This window comes from Triturus cristatus, chromosome 5_1, assembly GCF_964204655.1.
Source record: "Triturus cristatus chromosome 5_1, aTriCri1.1, whole genome shotgun sequence".
NCBI lineage: Eukaryota > Metazoa > Chordata > Amphibia > Caudata > Salamandridae > Triturus > Triturus cristatus.
In genome coordinates this window covers 784188306-784208151 of record NC_140587.1, presented here as the reverse complement: position 1 = coordinate 784208151, position 19846 = coordinate 784188306, and the positions used below count along the sequence as shown (strand labels likewise).

General features: G+C 45.2%; 1 protein-coding gene across 2 annotated transcripts in view; it reads left to right on the top strand.

The window, feature by feature from the left end:
* THOC1 (THO complex subunit 1) overlaps window positions 1–17978 on the top strand; it is a 387395-nt gene extending 369417 nt beyond the window's left edge. For both annotated transcript variants that reach the window (XM_085605802.1, XM_085605801.1), the window contains exon 21: window positions 17561–17978. In XM_085605802.1, the coding sequence (XP_085461928.1) occupies window positions 17561–17856 (296 nt within the window). In that variant the 3' untranslated portion in view covers window positions 17857–17978. The remainder of the gene's footprint in view (window positions 1–17560) is intronic.
* The last annotated feature ends 1868 nt before the right edge of the window (window positions 17979–19846 follow it).

The following is a 19846-nucleotide window of genomic DNA, read 5'->3' as shown; positions in this document are numbered from 1 at the left end:
GGAGACATTTAAAGGATCTCTTAGGGGCGAATCAATAAGCTGTGCAGTAAGGCTCAGAAGGGAAGATAGGAGTGAGGTTGAAAGACTTACTAGGAAATTATCCTTGGCGGAAGAACAGCATATTTTAGATATAGCACAACGTCGTGATAGTAATGAGAGCTATAGGATATTGCTGGTTGCCAGAGCGGAATTACAGAAGCTGGTGTCACACAGGGCAATGTGTGATTATCAATCTTCTAGGGCTAAACGCTACGAAACAGGTGAACAGGCTGGTAGAATTCTAGCTTTACAAATTAAGCAGGGAAAAGCAAAAAATTTCATTGCCAGGATAGAAGAAAATGGGACAGAATTTACAGACGCTAGAGAAATTTTACAAGTTTTCAAGAAGTTTTACCAAAATCTCTATGCTGAGGAAAAACTAGATGACATCCAGGGCGAAGAGGTTATGGATAATGGCCCTTGTGTAGGGGATTTAGCAAGGGTGGAGATGGATATCAATAAGAGTGAGATCACTGCTGCCTTGCGTGAGCTTGCCACAGGCAAGGCAGCGGGCCCTGACGGGATTCCTTTGGAGGTCTATAAATGTTTAGAATCTGAGATCACTCCGCCCCTTATGGATCTTTTCAATGGTATAATCTGCACAGGAGTAGTCCCAGAGTCATGGAAGGAAACTAGTATAGTGGTCTTTCACAAGAAAGGCAAGCCCAGCGAGAAACCGGGATCCTACCGCCCCATATCGCTAATCAATGCGGACCCGAAATTATATTCTAAGATATGGGCTAAAAGGCTGGGCAGGATCATTGGCGATCTCGTCTCCCCGTGGCAGCATGGGTTTGTACCTGGTCGAGGCACAACGGACCATATCAGGAGAGCAATATCCCTTTTTGACGCTCAGGCTGCTGTGGGGGTGGATGGCCATGATCCTGCTCGACGCCGAGAAAGCTTTTGATCGAGTGGCCTGAAACTTTCTCTGGGGGATCTTAATGGGAAGAGGATTCGGTGAGAAATGTATCAAAGCGCTTAGAGCGATGTATGTTGATCCAGTGGCGCGTATTGTTGTTATGGGGGAGACTTCGGATAAAATCTATATAAATAGAGGTACGCGTCAGGGTTGCCCCTGCTCCCCTATCCTCTTCTCTCTCTATATCGATCCACTTATTCGGAAGATTTTAGAGTGCCCTATGATTAGTCCCGTGGTCTGTAATGGCTATGAGAGTAAGATCATGGCGTATGCAGATGATTTGGCTGTGATCACTACTAACCCTCAACAGGCACTTGCGGCTCTGATACAATTGGCTAAAACGTATGGTAGCCAATCTGGGTATTTGTTAAATGAATCTAAAACGCAAATTATATGTACGAACATTATTGTTAAATCAGACTCTAGATTCGTGGACTCAGCTAGTTATTTGGGGATTAGAATTAATGCTTCAATAGAAAATATAGTAGCGGAGAATTTTGTTCCACTTAGTAAATCTATAGAAGCCGATCTGAAAAGAATCGATGTTCTACACCTATCATTGATCTGGAGGGTTAATGTGCTCAAAATGTCAATGCTCCCTAAAATATTATATATGTTTCGTGCCGTTCCCCTTTTAGTTGTGGAGAAGATAATCAAAGATTTGGAATCGATTTTTATTAGGTTCATATGGCAGTACGGGAAAATTAGACGTTCTACTAATCTAATGTCACTTCCTAGGGAAAGGGGTGGTTTGGCTCTACCAAACCTGAGGCTCTATCATTGGTCATGTCTGTTAATTCAGATGTCTATTCTATTTCAGTTACAGCCATGTCACAGCCAAGTAAATAACGATATTCAGATGCAACCTTCTATTTTTGAGTTGTTAGTCGGGAGAAAAGCACTAGGGCTTCTAATGTGTGAAATTGATCGAAGGTATTATAAAAGGGCCCGTTTTAAGATTCTGGAAGGGGTGTGGGGTGTTTGGAGGGCGACCTTAAAATTTTGTAAAATCCCCAAGATCAATTCATACCTCCATCTTTGCAATTCGAGTCTATTCCGGTGGATGGGCTTAGATAGTAATCTTCGGATCTGGGAATCAAGACACTGGGGGATATATCCGGGGAAGATGGTATATGCGGGTTCAACGTCCTCCAGCGTAGCGCTGGTATCCCATCAAATCATTGGCTCTCTTATGTTCAAGTAGTATGTACACTTAAGGCATTAAGACCAAGGATGTCACTTACGGTAGAATCTTCTATGATTGATATGTTGGTAAAAGGGGGTCAGAAAATAAAAGCCATCTATATGTCTCTACTGGATGAAATTCAAGATGATTTGGAGAAAACGGAACATGCTCTGGCAGTAAAATTAGGGAACCCTGATGGCGATCTAGATTTGGCCCTACATCTGAACAAAAAATTATTTCGTTCTACGAATCTGCGGGCTCAGCATTACAAAACTTTGTTTGATCTTTATTATACCCCCGCAAAGCTTTATTCATGGAGGGTTAGGCAAGATGATAGATGCCCCAGATGTAATATGGGGCACGCAGATCTGTTACATATGTTTTTTAATTGTGGCTCTTTAGCAGTAATTCAGGGAGAGATAGGGAAATTCTGGGAGGTAGTTTTAGGACGAAAGATCGATCTATCTCCTTCCCTGATGATATTGGGTATAGATAATAGGTTAAATCTTGGGAAAGTCGAGGAAGCTTTGGTTTTTATCTCTGTTGCTGTACTCCGGATCTTAATTTCCTCAGGTTGGAAGGACATGAATGCTCCTTCATTTCAAATGTGGCTGTCTAGATTATTGGGTATGCAAAATATCGAGATATCCTTGTACGCCCAGAAGGGGAAGAAAACCGCTGATTTCGGTATTTCTATTTGGTCCCCCATCTCAAACTGGAGGGAGGCTAGAATGAAAGAGGGAGAGAATATAGTATCATGAATTGTTTATTTATTTTGGCCCTTTCAGCTTTTTCTTTGAATGTTAAGTTTGTCAATACAAAGGAAATTTGTAATGCTGTTTTTTTTTTTTTTGTGTTTTGCAACAGTATGTCCAAACTGCATAGATTAAAATAAAATTAAAGAGAGTTCAAATGCCGGTAATCCAAAACTAGGCGGTACGACCCATCAGGTTTAATTACAGTGAATAGAGGATTATTCATGGGTGACACACATGTTTCAATAACACCTTGATATTCCAATTGCTCAAGGATGTCTGCGACGTGGGATCTAGCTTTGCGGCGCATGGGATATTGGGTTTGCGGCTGGGGCATGGACCGTAGTGGAATCTCATGGCTAGGTGATGTAGGAGAGTAGGGTCTGCAATCCTATGATCACACAGATTTTTTGCTTTTGCTTCATTGGTTTACGACTTTCCCCGGCTGTGGGCCTGCCAATCAGACCCACAGCCTAGCTGTTCTCTCTCGAAATTAAACACATGTGCATTAGGTGCATCCACCAATTGGAACTGGGCCGCCTTGTCAGTCCCTGTCTCAGCATACCACAGGTATCCAGGGCATCGGTGTACCCAGGGCCTACCAGGGGCTGCAGCATGTATTATGCCACCCCCGGAATGGCCGCCCAAATCTGACACAACTGGCTGCACGACAGCTGGGGCCACGTGGTGTAATCACCCATTGCTGTAGGTGTAGTATTCCTACACCTAACCCTGAAATGGACACATGGATTCCTATCAGTCACTCCTATGGCAGGCCTTATCAATCCTGAAGGCAAAGTGCAGGGAATCATGTGGGACGGTGCTCTGGCGCGAGCTGAGCCCGTCGACGGCTTGCGGAACCAAGTCCTAATAGCCGTTCCATGGTGACGCGGGCCAACTACTTTTAAATGCATTATAATCCTCGCGGTTATTTGCTAACTTTGGCATCGCATCACCTACACATGTCGAGTAAGGTGTCATACGAATTGGAATACGAACCCCTCGCCAGTCCCGGCGACGGGGTTAGCATTCCCCCCTTTTAGAGGGGCACGACATGGAAGTAACCTTGAACCCCGGTTAAAGTTGACTCAAGCCTCAGCATCACAAAATGGATGCTTCCACCAGACACAAGTCTGACCTCCTGCTGCTGGGAGACCTTCCAGCGAGGGGAGCTTGGACAAAGGGTTTCCTGCCGAGGGCGGTGTTAGCACCATCCCAGACAGGGTTTGTGTATCCCAGGTAGGCAGGGCTGAAAGGAAGGTGATTGCCAGTGGCACCCCGGTGCTCACTGTGCATAGCCCGGCTCAAACCAGTTTCGGGGGCACACCAGCCCCTGAGCTGGGGCGAAGCCGGACAAAGGAGAGGGGTGTAACCACCCCCCTCCTGGCTCCACCCATAGGTAGAACCTAGTCACGGGCCAGCCCCTTTTCTTAGAATAAAGATAGGAGCGAGTCCCCTTCCCAAATTGGATAATTCTGAATCTTGAACTACTTTCCACGAAAGGAACTCTTGACTATTTCTGAAGACTCTCCCTTGTGGCTAAGGAGTAGCCACCCTGCACCAGCAGGCACCACCTAAGCGCTTGCGGTTTGCTGTAAGTCTCTCCCACGGATCAAGACTGCCCAGCTCGACGAGACCCGAGTTCCCTGCCATCTCTGACCTTTTACCTACCTCAGCAGCCCAGCTGAGAACCGTAGGTGTGACGAGACTTGCGGGACCGGCCATCTTCAGAACCTGCACGACGCTTATCTAGCACGCCCACCGAGGGACCCTCGAGTGAGTGCACCTAGGGTTTGAGAAGCCCTAACCCTGAGCAGCTCCAGCACCGAAGTCTGCCTCCCCAGCATCCACGAGATCTGCGTGGGGGCCCTTCGGCTCCTTGCTGTTCACCGCGTTGTTCGACCACTTGCCGACCGGCTTGTGGCCCTCTTCACGATGCACCACGATTGTTTCATCACTAGTCTGGTTGCTCCAGACTGGCTCTTGCTCCCCTTCAACAGAGGAGTACCACGGACCCTCCTGGTCCACTCCAGACGCCATCTTGACTCCACCGCATGGGCTTGCCACTGCCAAGATCCGCTGCCCCATTCCTGGGCCCAGCATCATCGACAGCAGACACCTTCGTGGGACAGCTCGCCCTCCATCCTGGTCGCCGCCGCGCCTCCTGGTCCGAGGAACAGCCGAGTCCGACGTCATCCACTCACCTGGTCGAGGTGACTTCAGCCGGTACCCTCCTGGTGCCCACACGATCGCTGGCTAGCGGTTGAGAACTGAGTCCCCTCTGCTTTCAGGCTTCCTTCATCACCGATCCAGGCTTGGATCTCGCTGAACATCGACACTGGTCGCCTGCCAGCAACTCTTCTTTCAGGCTCCTGAGACTACAACGAGGACTTCCGACATCTTGCCGAACCTTCAACCGCCGCAGCCTCTGGGCTAGGTAACTCGAGCATTTCGGTGCTCCATCGCAGGTTCGCTTTACAAGTGTCCAGTTCCTTTCCCGTTTAGTCCCACTGATCGGATCACTCCGGAATCAGTTACTTTAGACTTTCTAATTTCACCCCTTCCACTCGCAGTGTAATGGTTTCGTGCCCTCGGGCATTTGTGTAAATTGTGCAACCAGAAGTATTTTCCTAAGAGTTTTGTATTGTGCTTAGCTCCCTGACTCATAAAGAGCCAGGGTAGTCTTGTTATAAATAAATATCCTTTATTTTCATAACAACTTGTGTGGTGCCCTTTCACTTGGTGTTCAAGGGGTATATGTGATGGTAAACAGCTGGCTTAACACGCCCTCTAGAGTTTAGCCTAAGACTGCTCGTATCCACGCTACTAGGATAGCTGGTCTATAAGGTTGACTTACAACCAATCATCAATAAGGGTTGTTTGGAATGATACACAGTGATCACTAGAATAGTGAGCACTACATATCAGGCCAACTTCTCACATTGGTGGCAGCGGTGGGATTTGAGCTTGCTGTTGTTTTACCACACACGTATCCTAAGAATATCGCAGTGAAAGATCACATAAGTACCCAGGTACATATAACTTAACTTAGAATACTCCGAGTTCTACTGAACCGGCTGTTGTAGTGTAACAGGGCTTAGCACACCCTGACTACAACTCTTAGCAAGGGATCAGTAGGTAAACACATAGTGTAGGTAGGTGCATCACTTACACCTCACTAGAAAAGCATGTCGGTCCACGGAGAGTCTTCGCAGACTCCCTTAGTGGTCAGTGACCCTCCACAGGTCGTGTCACGATATGCAGCTCTTAGCTTCAAGGAGATGCGACAACTGTGTGCCTCCAGGAAGCTAAACCAGGGTTCTAACCCTACCATCGCAATTCTGATAGGTCTCTTAGAGGCGTACGATGCTAGGAGGTCCTCTAACACAGGTCCCCCCAGTGCTGATGGGAACATGCCTCCCTTAGAGGGAACCCTCGGTGACCCAGACCTCGACCTCCACACAGAGGAGGAGGACGAGGAGGAGTTATCAGGAGACGAGGCAGACAAAGGTCCAGTGGTAGTCGGCAGGCTTACAAGGACCAACTTAAGCAGGCATGAGAATGGAACTGGGGGAGCCCCGGGCCCACGCTCAAGCAGGCCTAACCTTGGGAACGGACGAGCTAGGTCTCTCTCCAGAGGCTCTGGCAGATCGGTCCATACACATGTCTCTCAGGCATCTTCTCAGAGAGGAATGACGTCCCCTCAGAGAAGGGAGCATGAAGCGAAGATGAGGGAAGTCAATCTGAGGATCGAGCGGGAAGAACTTGCCCTCGCCAAAGAAAGACTTGCCCTGGCCCGAGAGCAGAAATTAAGTGGGTTAGATCCCACTGGTGGCAGCATTCTCAATAGAGAGAAAGAGCCAGGGTAGTCTTGTTATAAATAAATATCCTTTATTTTCATAACAACTTGGGGCCAGTCTGCCTCTGCTAACAGAATTTCATATGTAGAGGTCAGATTTTCCCAAAAAATCCATTTTATGGTACGTTGTATGTCGCCTTCTATTAAAAGGACTATGTCATATAGTCTGTCAGGGGGAGCCACTCTGGTATCAGCAGTTTCTACAGTGATAAATGTGTCAGTTGCTGTTGCCTTCAGAAATGGAAGCAGTGATTGCCGCACTACTGTAACCTCCTCTGCGCTGTCGAGCAGCGTTAGTGCCCATGTTAGATTCCGAAGCTGCGTTCTCACTATCTGTGGCATACTTCGCTGTTAGTGCAGCAACTTTCTTCTTTTAAAATGGGGGTCTTTGGCGTGCAAATTCGTCCTGCTTGCCTTTACCGTCAGTCTGGCGGGGCTGCTCACGTCCTTGTTGGGCACCCCAACCTTTGCCACGTTCTCCTCCACCAGACTGTGAGACCGATGTGTCCTGTGAAGAACGAAGAGAACGTTGTTCAGAAACCTGAAATCTATCAGGAGACCTAATCCTAGTGCGATCGCGCAAATCATATGTGCGCTCAGTAGTCGCCTGGACAGGCGACGCGGGACGAGACCCCTGTTTCTGTTCCTGCTTTCCCTGTTTCTTTGTTTTCCAATTTTGTTTTGGAAATGCTGGCCGTTCGTCCTTAGAAGACGTCCCTGACTTAGTTTGCGGTTGTGGAGTTGTCGTCTGAACAGAAGGCTTAACCCCTAAACTATTGCGGCCAATGGTCCTATACGCTTCCGCAATAATTTTTGATAACTCCCGGGGTTTATCGACGTCGTTGACAAGGCGCAGTGCATTAGACACTTGAAAGTTAACCGCATCTCCCTTGACGTTACCAAGAATGAGCGTGGCAACTACGTCGAACACGCCGACAAGCCTCATTCCTAACTCGACCGCCACCTCCGGACCGTGTTGATCCTGAACACGTTTGATCACGGAGGGCAGTACAGCCATAGATGGCGTGCTGAAGCCCTTCGAGTAGACTGCTGCAAATACTTTACCCCAGTTATCACAATCGGCTACCTCTGGGACGAAGTCTTTCTGCAAACTAATGGTGAGAATCCTGTGTTTTTCCACAGTAGTAGAATTCGGAAAAACTGCTTCCAGCTGGTCAAATTTCTCAGCAAGCCAATAAGTCATATACTCCTTACTTTGGGGGCGCTTGCCCATTACCGAATTAACCATGACGGGACTAATAGTTATCCCGGCCGGGCCAGCTGGTTGCCCCGCAACAACAGGTGCCCCTACCTGGACATTGCGTGAAACGTATTGCACTAAAGCCCGATGTACCGTAATCAGGGCGGTATGGAGTTGACGTAACTCATCCCCCGTGGCCTGCAAATAACGTGGATGTGGTGTGAACCCGGCCAATACTGGCCAAGTGGCCCCTGGAATGGACATGGGGCCCAAACGAACCGGTGTAACCGTGTGGGGGAGGGCGCCATTGAATCCAAATACGATGCTGCCAAGTGGAAATAGGAATTTCCTGTGTCGTATATGGCGTATAATTTGCTGGGACTGCCGTAGGAGTGTAAGAGTGAAACGTACCATCGTCCACATTCACCGCCGGCAAAGTAACCCAAGAGTAAAACAGCTCATAGGGATGTGATGCATCGGCACTCACTACAAAAATAATAGACATCCCATCGTCAGGCACCCCAAACTGCATCAAATGATGCCGGAGAGGTGTGTGACTGTGCGCTGCAATAGCGACTTCAGCCATAAGGACACAGAGGAGAAAAACAATCTATATTAACAGTAGCACAAAAAGGGTATAAAATAAAAACCTTTTTACTTGTCAGGCTTGATAGAACCTATATATTAACTATTTAGGTAGGCTAAAACAGTCACTCCCGCTATCCGGAAACAAGAATGAGGGTATTGTGGGCTAATATAAGCACTACTAAGGCATCACAATAATAAGACCAAACGTTAGGTGCGCCATGTTGCAGGGATTCTGCTCATGCACAGAACTATGCGCAGGAAACCAGGACCTCAGTGAATTGCGGTGTACCAAAAACTCACCTCAGTACCCAGAACCCCTATCCGACTAGCATCAGTGTCTCATTCGTTCTCCGTATCATCTCGAAGCTACCAATGATTAGACAACCCAGAACAAGCGACTTAGAGTACTCTCACGAATGGTGGAAATCAGAAACACCTTTTCGTTATTATTCTCATATCAGTCCACAACAAGAGTAATCAGAGACACGGTAAAGTTTAAAATGTTTATTTTTAACTACGTGCCCTAAGGTGCAATACTTTGGCTAACATAAGCAGGCAAATGATTAAAAACAAAACCATCAGCATTGTTACAATACCATAGAAAATGAAGGGAGAAATCATATTACAAATGATAGATGATAGTGGAACACAACCACCCTCCCTTCACAAGTAAGCTAGTATTATGAAATTAATAGAAGGTCTCTAGGCTTGAATGGGGAACCCCATACCGTAAATATCAGCTTAGGTGAATCACATCGCAGGATCAGCTCTGCTCTGTGTCTGGAAAAGGTTTTCTCCAAGTGTTCTAATCGTGCATGCAGAATACAATATTAAAGGCACCCGAGTTTCAGATATTTACAGCTGTGTGCGTGTTATGGCTAGAGCGTGGGCCGAACAAAATGAATTCAAAAGCATACATTGTTATTTGACCTTGACGGCTTCTGCACACAGTGTTCAGACTAAGGTCGCGGTGCACGTCTAGGGATGTGAACAACAGACCATTCTCATGTGAAGAAAAAGCAAGCAAGCAGTATTCTTGTAATAACATCTACCTGCAGTGTCGTGTGCAAAAGCAGCAAAAGTGGCAAGATGGCGTTTTACATCTAAGGTGCTTATGCTAACATAGCAATGTGCGTACATGGAACTCCGTCTCCACTAAACTGCCCTTGCAGTGACTAGAGCCTTCCTTGAAGTCTTCACCAGGGTTAGGTTCCCTAAGCTGGTAGTCTCAGATATAGGCACACATTTCATGACTGCCTATCTGAAAGCCATGTGGGATGAGTATGGATTGACTTAAAAGTTCACCACCCGCTACCATCTCCAAGGAAATGGTCTAGTTGACAGGTTCAACAAGACCCTGAAAAGCATGATCCTGGGGTTGCCTGAGAAATTTTAGAGGAGATGGAAGGGCCTTCTCCCGTGCCTTCTATTCACCTTCATGGAGGATCTCCAAAAAGGAGTTGGCTTTAATCCCTTGGAGCTACTCTTTGTGCACCCTGTAAGTGCCCCACTAAGCTTGGCTAAAGAGGGTTGGGAGAGATCCCTTCAAGGAATCACAGCAGGACATAGTGGACAATGTACTTAGCCCTCCCTCATGGATGGCTGAATACATGAAGAAGACAAATAAGAATTTAGAGGCCAGCCAGGAGTTTGGGAAGAACTGGTGTGACCAGAAGTCCTCTATGGGTGAGTACCAGCCAGAACTTTTGATGTGGGTTTTGAAGCCAGTGGCACCTAGGGTATTGCAGGACAAGTGGACTGGGCCACACCCTATCATAGAGTGTAACCTACACGATGGACTGGATATCCCCAGTAACCCTCACATGGTCATTTATGTGAACGGGCTCAAGTTGCACCATCACCGGGCAGACCTCACCATGTTGATGGTGACAGATGGAGGAGAGGAAGAAAAGAATGAACCTCTCCCTGACATCATATCCTCTTATTCCCAGGATGGAAGTGTGGAAGGAGTAGTGTTCTCCACCTTGACAGAACAGCAACAAAGTGATTGCCATCAGTTAGTGATGCAGTTTTCTGGACTGTTCTCTTTCCCCCTAGGTTTGACGACATAGTGTACCCATGATATGGACAACGGTAGCCATGTACCTGCCGAGGAAAATATGCAGGTTGTCTGGCCAGGTCAAGGACAGTAACAAATTTGAGCTTGCTAAGATGTTGGAGTTGGGGTGATTGAGTCCTCCAGCAGTTCATGGGCTAAACCAGTGGTACTGGTGCTTAAGCCCAGGCCCAAAGTTGGGAAGTCCGAGATGAGGTTGTGTGTGGACTACAGGGACCTCAATGCAGTCACTAAGACTTGTGCCCACCCCATACCAAGAGCTGATGAGCTCATTAATATGTTTGGGGCAGCCAAATATCTGAGTACCTTTTGATCTGACATCAGGTTATTGGCAGATAGGCCTCACCAAGGAGAAGTATGCTTTTTCTGCACCTAAAGGCCACTTTCAGTTCAAAGTGATGCCCTATGGGTTGAAAAACGCACCAGTCACCGTCCGGAGGTTGGTGAATAGAGTACTTTCTGGTCTGGAGAGTTTCAGTGCAGCTCATCTTAATGACATAGCTGTATTTAAGCTTTAGTCCTTGCCTCCTCTTACGATACTTCCCCTAATCCTCAGATCCAGGTCATCACAGGGACTGCTCTCCACCCAGTTCTCCCAGACCCCCAACATGCCTCACGACCATTCTGAAGGCTCCCTCAACGAAGAAACCCTCAAACGGAAAGACCAACACCCAACTGCATGCTTATTAGCTGCAGATCAGTCATCAAACACGCCACAGAGCTTGCTGAAACCATCCTGACCCACGACATAGACATCGCGTTCATCACCGAAACTTGGCTAAACAAGTTCTTCTCCCCAATCTTGGATATGCTCGTGCCCCCAGTCTTTGCAATAATCAACAAAGACCGAAAAATCCACCGTGGTGGGGGTATAGCAATCATACACAAGAACACCATCTCCGTGACAGAAACCGAAGCCCTAAAATTCACACTATTGAATGTCTCACCACTAACATCAGGACGAAGGAAAACAAAATCCTATCCTGTCATCTCCTCTACCATCCGCCAGGCAACAACTCTTCATTTGGAGAACACCTATCTGATATCTAACTGCGCACTCCAGGACTCCAGTAACCTAATTCTAAGAGACCTCAACCTTCATTCGAACGAGGAAAACACCCTGCTGATCCATAACCTGAACAAACTCCTTCATAACAACAACCTCACCCAACACTGCTTAGTGGACACCCACAACAAAGGATCAATCCTTGATGTCATCATTGCCCAACTCGACAGTCGTGATCGATCGCATTATGCCCGTTGACTGGTCTGATCATCACATCATCCTATTCCAAATCAATCAAGCGACCTCACACCAACCCCCTAATCAGGATCACTCCTACTTGGCAAGAAATCTAAAGCAGATTCCCATGGATGTTCTGGAAGAAAGGATTAGCTCTCTCCTCCCCATCGCCTCTGGCGATCTATCCTCTACAGAGCTCACCTCTCACTACAACTCCACTATGAACAACATTCTGGACCAATTAGCCCCTTAAAGAAATATAAGAACCAAGACTACTCCCTCCAGATCCTGGTTCAACACAGACATTAACGATGAAAGGCGACAGCTCAGAGCAGCAGAAATACTCTGGCAGAACAATCCATCCCCAATCCTCCTGGACCAACTCAAAGCAAAACGTAAGAAATACAAAGTACACATCAATCGTGAAAAAATGTCCTTCTTTCGCAACGCCCTTGTAAATGCTAAAAACAGACCCAGAGAGCTTTTCACCCTCATCAAAGAAACAACCTTCCAAGCCCTCCGCATCCTTGACACAGGCCTCTAATGCCTTGTGCGAGACCTTCGCCAACTTCTTTAATGAAAAAATCTCCAAGATTGAGCTCTCCTTTAGCTCCAACCACAACCTCGTTCATAGGAGCCCGGCCCCAAGAGCAGATGGCAACACACCCAATCACCCCCCAATCAGTGAAAATCATTCAACCCCGTCTCGGAAATAGAGATAGTCAAACTGATCTCCACCTCTAAACCCTCCTCACTTGCCTTGGAACCGATTCCTGCCCAACTGGCCAAGAAACTAAAATTCTCCCTAGCACCGCTCTGGACCAGAATCATAAACAGCTCCCTGAGCTCTGGAGTCATTCCGGACAGCCTCAAAGTTGGCCAAGTCACTCCTCTACTGAAAAAACCAGGCCTGGACACCAAGGATCTGAACAACTACAGACCCATCTCCAACCTCCCTCTCCTGGCCAAGACAATGGAAAAAAATGCGTTCTCCTTCAATTGACGCAACACATGGCCAACATCCACCCCCTGGACCCCCACCAATCGGGCTTCAGAAAAGGATGCAGCACAGAGACAGCGATCCTCAATATCATAGATGATATGCACAAGTCCCTCGATAAAGACAAATGCTCCTTACTAATCCTCCTAGACCTATCAGCAGCCTTCGATACGGTTGACCATCAACTACTCATTAAGGTACTCCAAGAAAGGCTAGGGGCTGAAGAGGTGGTCTTAAGCTGGTTCTGTTCCTTTCTCCAGAATCGCCCTCAAAGAGTCAAAGTCAAAAACTTCTCGTCAGACCTTCATCCTGTCAACAGAGGCGTCCCTCAAGGATCGGTCCTCTCCCCGCCACTTTTCAACATATACATGGAACCCCTCACCACTATACTCAAATCATCCAACATTCCCTTCCACCTTTATGCTGACGACACCCAGATTCATCTTGGAAACTCCTCCATCGAAGACATCCAGAGACTCAATGACACTCTTAGAGAAGTCCAACACTGACTCTCTCTAAACCACCTGAAATGTATTCAAGACAAAACGGAAATCCTCATTTCCAACAAAACGGAGAACACCCAAGTCACAGAATGGCTTAAAGGAATTGATGCTCTCAACAACAATCTCTCCCTGGCCGACTCCTTCAAATTGCTGGGAATCACCCTGGACCCTAAACTAAGCATGGACAAATACATCAAGAACGCTGCTAAGAGCGCTTTCCTCAACCTGAAACTACTCAATAAGATAAAACCCTTCATCCCGACCAACAACCTCAAACTAGCAACTCAATCCCTGGTACTTTCCAGATTAGACTACGGGAATGCTACCCTCGCAGGCACAGCAAAATCTCACCTAGCTGTCCTCTAATCAACTCTTAATGCAGCTGCAAGAATGGTCACCGGAATAAAAAAATGCGACCATATCTCGCCCGCACTCAGGAAGTTGAAATGGCTCCCAGTTGATTTAAGAGCCAGTTTCAGAATTGCCTGTCTCACGCACAAAGCCCTACACACTAGTAAACCCGCCTACCTGGCCTCCAAACTCACGAAGGCCGGTCAGACAAGGAGCCTCAGGAGCTCCAACACTCTACTACTCATCCCGCCGAAAACCCGCAAACAAAAAAACTGCAGCCAGATCCTTCTCTGGAAATGCGCCCAAAATTTGGAACTCCATCCCAGTCCATATCAGGACGATCCCCTCCTTTCTAAAATTCAAAAGGCAGCTCGAAGACCTCTACCTCAACCGTTCCTTCCCAAATGGATAGATTGAAACCCGAACTCACAACCGTGCACATCACTGCACTATGACACTTTATAACATAGACCTCTACCTCACACCTAGCCCGACTCCTCCCCACCATCCCCCTGGATCAGAAGGTTGCGTGGCCTGCACAACTCTGATCACTATTACGAGACTATAAAACCTTCCCTGTATCGTTCTACAACGCGCAAAGTCCTCGTCTGCATCCTGTGGTTTCACAGCTATAATTGTTTTCCTTTTCACAAAGTGTTGTAAAGCGCTCCGAAACCTTCGGGTCTGGCTAGCGCTATATAAAACTCCTTAATAAATATTTAGCTCCACATGGGAGGATCACCTGGTCCACCTCAAGGAAATGTCTGTCCCTGCAGCAGGCAGGCCTGACTGTCAAGGCAAGTGGAAGATAGGGCAAAGCTCTGTTGTGTACTTGGGGCACCAAGTTGGTGGAGGCCATGTACAATCTCTCCAGCCCAAAATCCAGACCATTCAGGCCTAGAAAGCTCCTAAGACCATAACCCAAGTCAGAACCTTTCTTGGCCTCACTGGATACTTCAGATTTGTCATCATCATCATCAAAAACTTATTATTGATCACTAGGATCCTAAAAGTACATCACAATACAGCACATACAACATTTAAAAACTTCAGACTAGTAAGTATTTCAAAGGCACCATCAGATGTCAAAATACAATATCAACTAGGTATAATTGAAGCAATACTGGTTTCATAACGTCTAAAGGGTCAGATTCCAATGTCCAGTCCATATTTGCCTAATCCCAGCAAAAAATCCATTATTCTGCCCCGTATTAGAAACTTCTGGTGATTTCTTATTTCTCAGCATGCGTTCTCCATCCTGTAGTAAATGGCTGCAGATATGAAATTAACAAATTTGACTCGCATCTTGGTATGGCTCCTGGTAGGCAAAGCGTTTAGCTTTATTCTTAACCTTGTCTATTCATTTTCCTAAGGTGGCATTTAAGTCTGGCTTAAAATTGTGTGATTATTTATTTTCTTCCTGTGTAAAACAAATGGCAGCTACTTAATACATCACATGGCTAAATGTTATGATGAATTAGATCAGACTAAAAAGAATGTGTTATTACCACGCTTTAACAGCATTTTTACATGGTGTAACATCACACCAGATAACAAATTTGAACCTCCAACATACCTTCTTCTCTGACAGGAAATTGGGGAAATGGAATGGGAGCATGTACACTGATAATCACCACTGCATCAACATCATTAGCAAATTTTAAATGCAATATGTCCTCCTGGCCTTAGCGTGTAATGATTTTCTTGTCATTGAATTCCAGCAGCTGTGTCTTAAACGCTCAGGGAATAATTAGTAAGACTATCCATCTTGGCAGTTGCTCTTTTCTTTTCACTAAATACAGACTTGCTCAGTCTGCATCAGCCATGGAGAACCTACATATCTGCTTCCTTTTAATCCTCACGGCCACAATTAGTTTAGCTAGATATGACAAAGTCGGCTCCGTTTCACTAAAGTCTTTTCTTGGTTTGTTGAAGTTGTTTACAATGCTGGTCCCTAGCCTGCCATAGATAAGGGAAATTAGAGTTTGACCACCTCTTGATCCTGGCCATGTGCTGGCACCTTCTCTGACCTCAGTAAGCACTATATTTTTGCGGACTTCTCTGCTTGTTGTGCACGCCTACTTCTAAGTATTCTACCAATATCACTTTTTTATATCCTATTTAATAATACTGTTTTTGTGTTGGTCCCTTCAAAAAGCTTGTGTTTACACTTAGCCATTGTAATGTTCCTATCTGTTAAGTGGAGGCAGACCATTGTGTTTGAATAAAGCTCCAGAGTATCAACCTAAGTTATACAGAATGCCAGTATTGAGTTAGGTGTGAAGGGACAGATGGTTATTCTGGACAGAATGATTTTCTTCTGGAGTGCGATAAATTTATTGATAAAAGGTCTTTTGTCTATTTGGCTACCGCTGTGGACTTGGGGGAGGACCTGAAATAAAACTGCAGTAAGTTATGAAATTCAAAAATAATTTACAGTCTAAAAATGTTTAAACAGCACTAGCTAATCATGTAAGGCTGATTATCCCGTCAGTGAAATGCTCTCATTTTTTTAATCAAGGAAAGGCACATTTTGACTACTTAATTTTTGCCAGAAATGCTAGGCGACGTTTTCAGGATATGTTAGTGAAGAATTGCTATCATTCGTCTTCATCCTGTTGCCCGGCACAACTTCCTCCCCCCCTTAAAACAGATGTTCATCCCACATACAATCATGATCTTTGAAGTGACGTGGAAGAAACTTTTTCATTTGCCATCAAAATGCTTGGCCTGCGGTAAATGTAGAATTGCGTTACATGACATTGGGGAAAAATCAGCTATTGAACTTTAGTAAAATAACAGTAGTGCTTCAAGGTTAATGGCAGACCTAATAAAAACAAGTTAATCTTCTGCATGTGGCAGAACTGCTGAAAAAAACTGTTGTGGAGGAGATGGACAGCAGCATGGAGTGTTCACTTAGGGGGCTGCTACAGGGACTGTCCAGGGTTGAGGGCAGCCTTTCACAGACTAAGTATAGCTGTTGGGCTCGCAAGTCCCTTTATACCTAGCCTGCAAGAACATTCGAGTCTGCATATACATAGGAAAAGTACAGTAATGTGGTTACAGTGGCCACTCCACCCCCAAAAAATTTTTTAGCTATATAATGCTCTTGCTGAGGGGTCTGCAGATCAAGGTTCTGACTAAGGTGGTTTATAAAAAAAAAACCTACCTTGAACAAGACATTCACTGTTAGTAAAAGAGTATTCTATGTTACTTCCCTTCGACACAAGTTAGAAAAACTCTTTGTAGCCTGTGGGAGCCTGAACACTGAGTACCGCCTGTCAGTCTTCTAATGCACTACCCACCGTTCCTTATCTGGGCTCTTGTCTCAGATTCCAAACCCATTGTGAACTGTTTTTTGTGTGAAATCGTAAACTAAAATATGTTTGTTCTTTAGCCATTTCATAGACGTAGTGATGCATGTGTGTGTATGTGTGAAGACATAATGTAAAAGTCCCTGGACTTCCTGGCACAAGATGGCTTTATCTGCGACATGAAGGAGATTCATAAGTATTGCATCTCCTATTATGATTCTTCAACGTAATTACTAATGAGGTTTAGATGGTTTATGTAGCTGAGCGAAATTACTCCTATCAAGATTTTAGGATAAACTTTAAAATTCCTCTTTTCACTCGGTATCTGAAAAATCCTACAACAAAGACATTCTTGATTTTCAGAACAATACCAGGTGATGGCTTTGAGATTTGTGCCATGATTTCCAGGTGGTTTTGCATTGTTACCCTAACTAACACAATTCTTCATGTAATTTGCCTTGATAAAGCGACCAATTTAAATTATATACTACTCATGAAGCGACATCTTATTATTCCTTTCAGGTTCCGAACTGGTGTTACAGAAACCGATGACTGGTGACATGATAGAGTCATTTTCAAGTAGGCTTGGTCATGATTGGAAAACTCTTGCCCCTTACCTGCAGTTGAAAGAAGCTGATATTCAGGAGATTGAGTGCGACAGCGAGGATGTAAAAATGAGAGCAAAGCAGTTGCTCGTCAGCTGGTTGGATCGCGAGGGACTGCTGGCCACACCTGAGAACTTGATCGCTGCCTTGAATAGTGCTCAGCTGAGTGACCTTGCAGAATATCTGTCAAGTAACACAGACAGCAATAGCTGACTCTTAGTTTGAAAAACATTTTTATTTTAAAGAGAATACATCAATTGACGTTTCAGACCCAGCACAATTGAAGAGGACGAATTATGTTGTGCTGTAAAGAAAATAAAAACATTTTGTATATATTAATGTGCAGTTCATTTCAGCTGTCACAAGTCCTACCCCTCAAAAGTTGTTCAAACGATTAACAGCTGGATACAAAAATATATATGCAGAAGAGAAATATGTTGCTTTGTAATAGTAAATTACCTTTTTTAGGCAAGCACTGCACTACCTGTTCTCCATACTGGTACAATAGAGGAATATCATCTGCACCACATTATTGCTTATTGCTGTTCTAGTTATTGCTGTCTTAGTATTTTTTTCCCAAACAGAAATGGATGTGTTTGGCACTGTACATGATCTCATGTGCTAAAGTGCAACAAAGTAAGTGTGTGCTACCATTTGTGCTAGGTACAGAACTAAATAACCAACCAGTCTTGGAGGATGTCAAGTCTTAATTCGACAGGAGTAGCCGAAGGTTTATGTTGGCACTTTAAGGAAACTTTAATAAGCCATAGTGGATATACCTGGTGTAGCAGAATGTAAGACTTGGTCAGGCTACATGGGGGCCAAAACCTGAAAATAAAGAAACACTTGTCTCTGGCACATACAATATTTTGATGATAACATGTATCCCCCACAATAAAGTTGTAGTATTAGTTCATTCATAGTAGGCAAAATGGATGGATTGATAACTAGATATTGTCCAAATTGGCTATTCTTTCTTTTCTTTTCTTGTTTTTGTTGGTCCGCATAGCCATCAAATGTCTGATACTGCGCGCCTTTGCCATCTGAACACTAATTTTACCAAATGATCTTGGGGTATACCATCTGCCCCCTAAGAAGGTTGCTTTTTCATGGCTTAGTCATTGGATCCATTGTATTTCATTGTTTATGCCTCAGTTTGCCAGCATAGAAAACTGGACCATAGGTCCCATGTTTTTTATGCCCCCGGAAGAGACTACATCCCAACCGCATATTCTGTCCACAGACTTAGCCAGCTCTACACTGTGGGAGGGTACGACTACCTAACATACATATTTCCCTGCATGCAAGTAAAATTAAGTAGAAGAGAAGCCGCCTCTGGTATAATCAAGTTCAGCTGCATAGCGAAACCAAAGAGGATCAGGTCAAGGCTTACCTTGATTCTTGCTCCTAGTATTTCTGACACTCTTTCACTTATGCCATGTCAGTATCTTTCCAGCCTCAGGCAAGTGATCAACATGTTTATCATTAGCAGCATTCTCGCCACATCTTTTGCAGCATATTCCCATCTGATTTGTTGAATTTTGCCCATTTGTTCGAAGTGAGGTAGATTCTGTGGAGAGTATACTAATAGTTCTGCAAGAGAAGCAGATTTATATGTGAAATAAAGAAGAGTAAGAGTTACGTGCCATAAATTTAGCTGATCTGGTGACTGTAGGTTTTCTTCCCATGGATGTGTCTGCGTTCTCAAATGCTTATCATGTGTGTCAATTAGCTTCCAATACCAGGTTGAAATCTTCTTTTTTTTTTTAGCTACTGCGATTCCAATATTCGTATTTCCATCTTTCCCCTGCACTCCCCTGCTGTGCCCTGCACTATGATACTAATTGAATGCACTTGAACATTGATAGTTAACCATTGGTGGTTGCATAAAATCCTCCGTAGAAATTAGACTCTGCATCTGTTGTAACTCCTTCCTTCCCCCCCCCCCCCCCACCCCTCCTAGTATTGTAATCCTGCCTTAATCACTGGGAGACTAAGTTTGTTCTCCAGGAAGTCTGGGGTGTCTGGAGAACCTTATATGGGAGAATTTGCTGCACAGTATTTAATGCCTAGAATTCTCCTAACATCATGCCATATATTTAAAGAGGTTCTCTTTACCTTCTTAAAAAAATTAGTAAAGCAGAATTAGTGGAGAACGTTATGCTGCCCTAAGCTTCCCAACACAATCAAGAACAATCTCCCC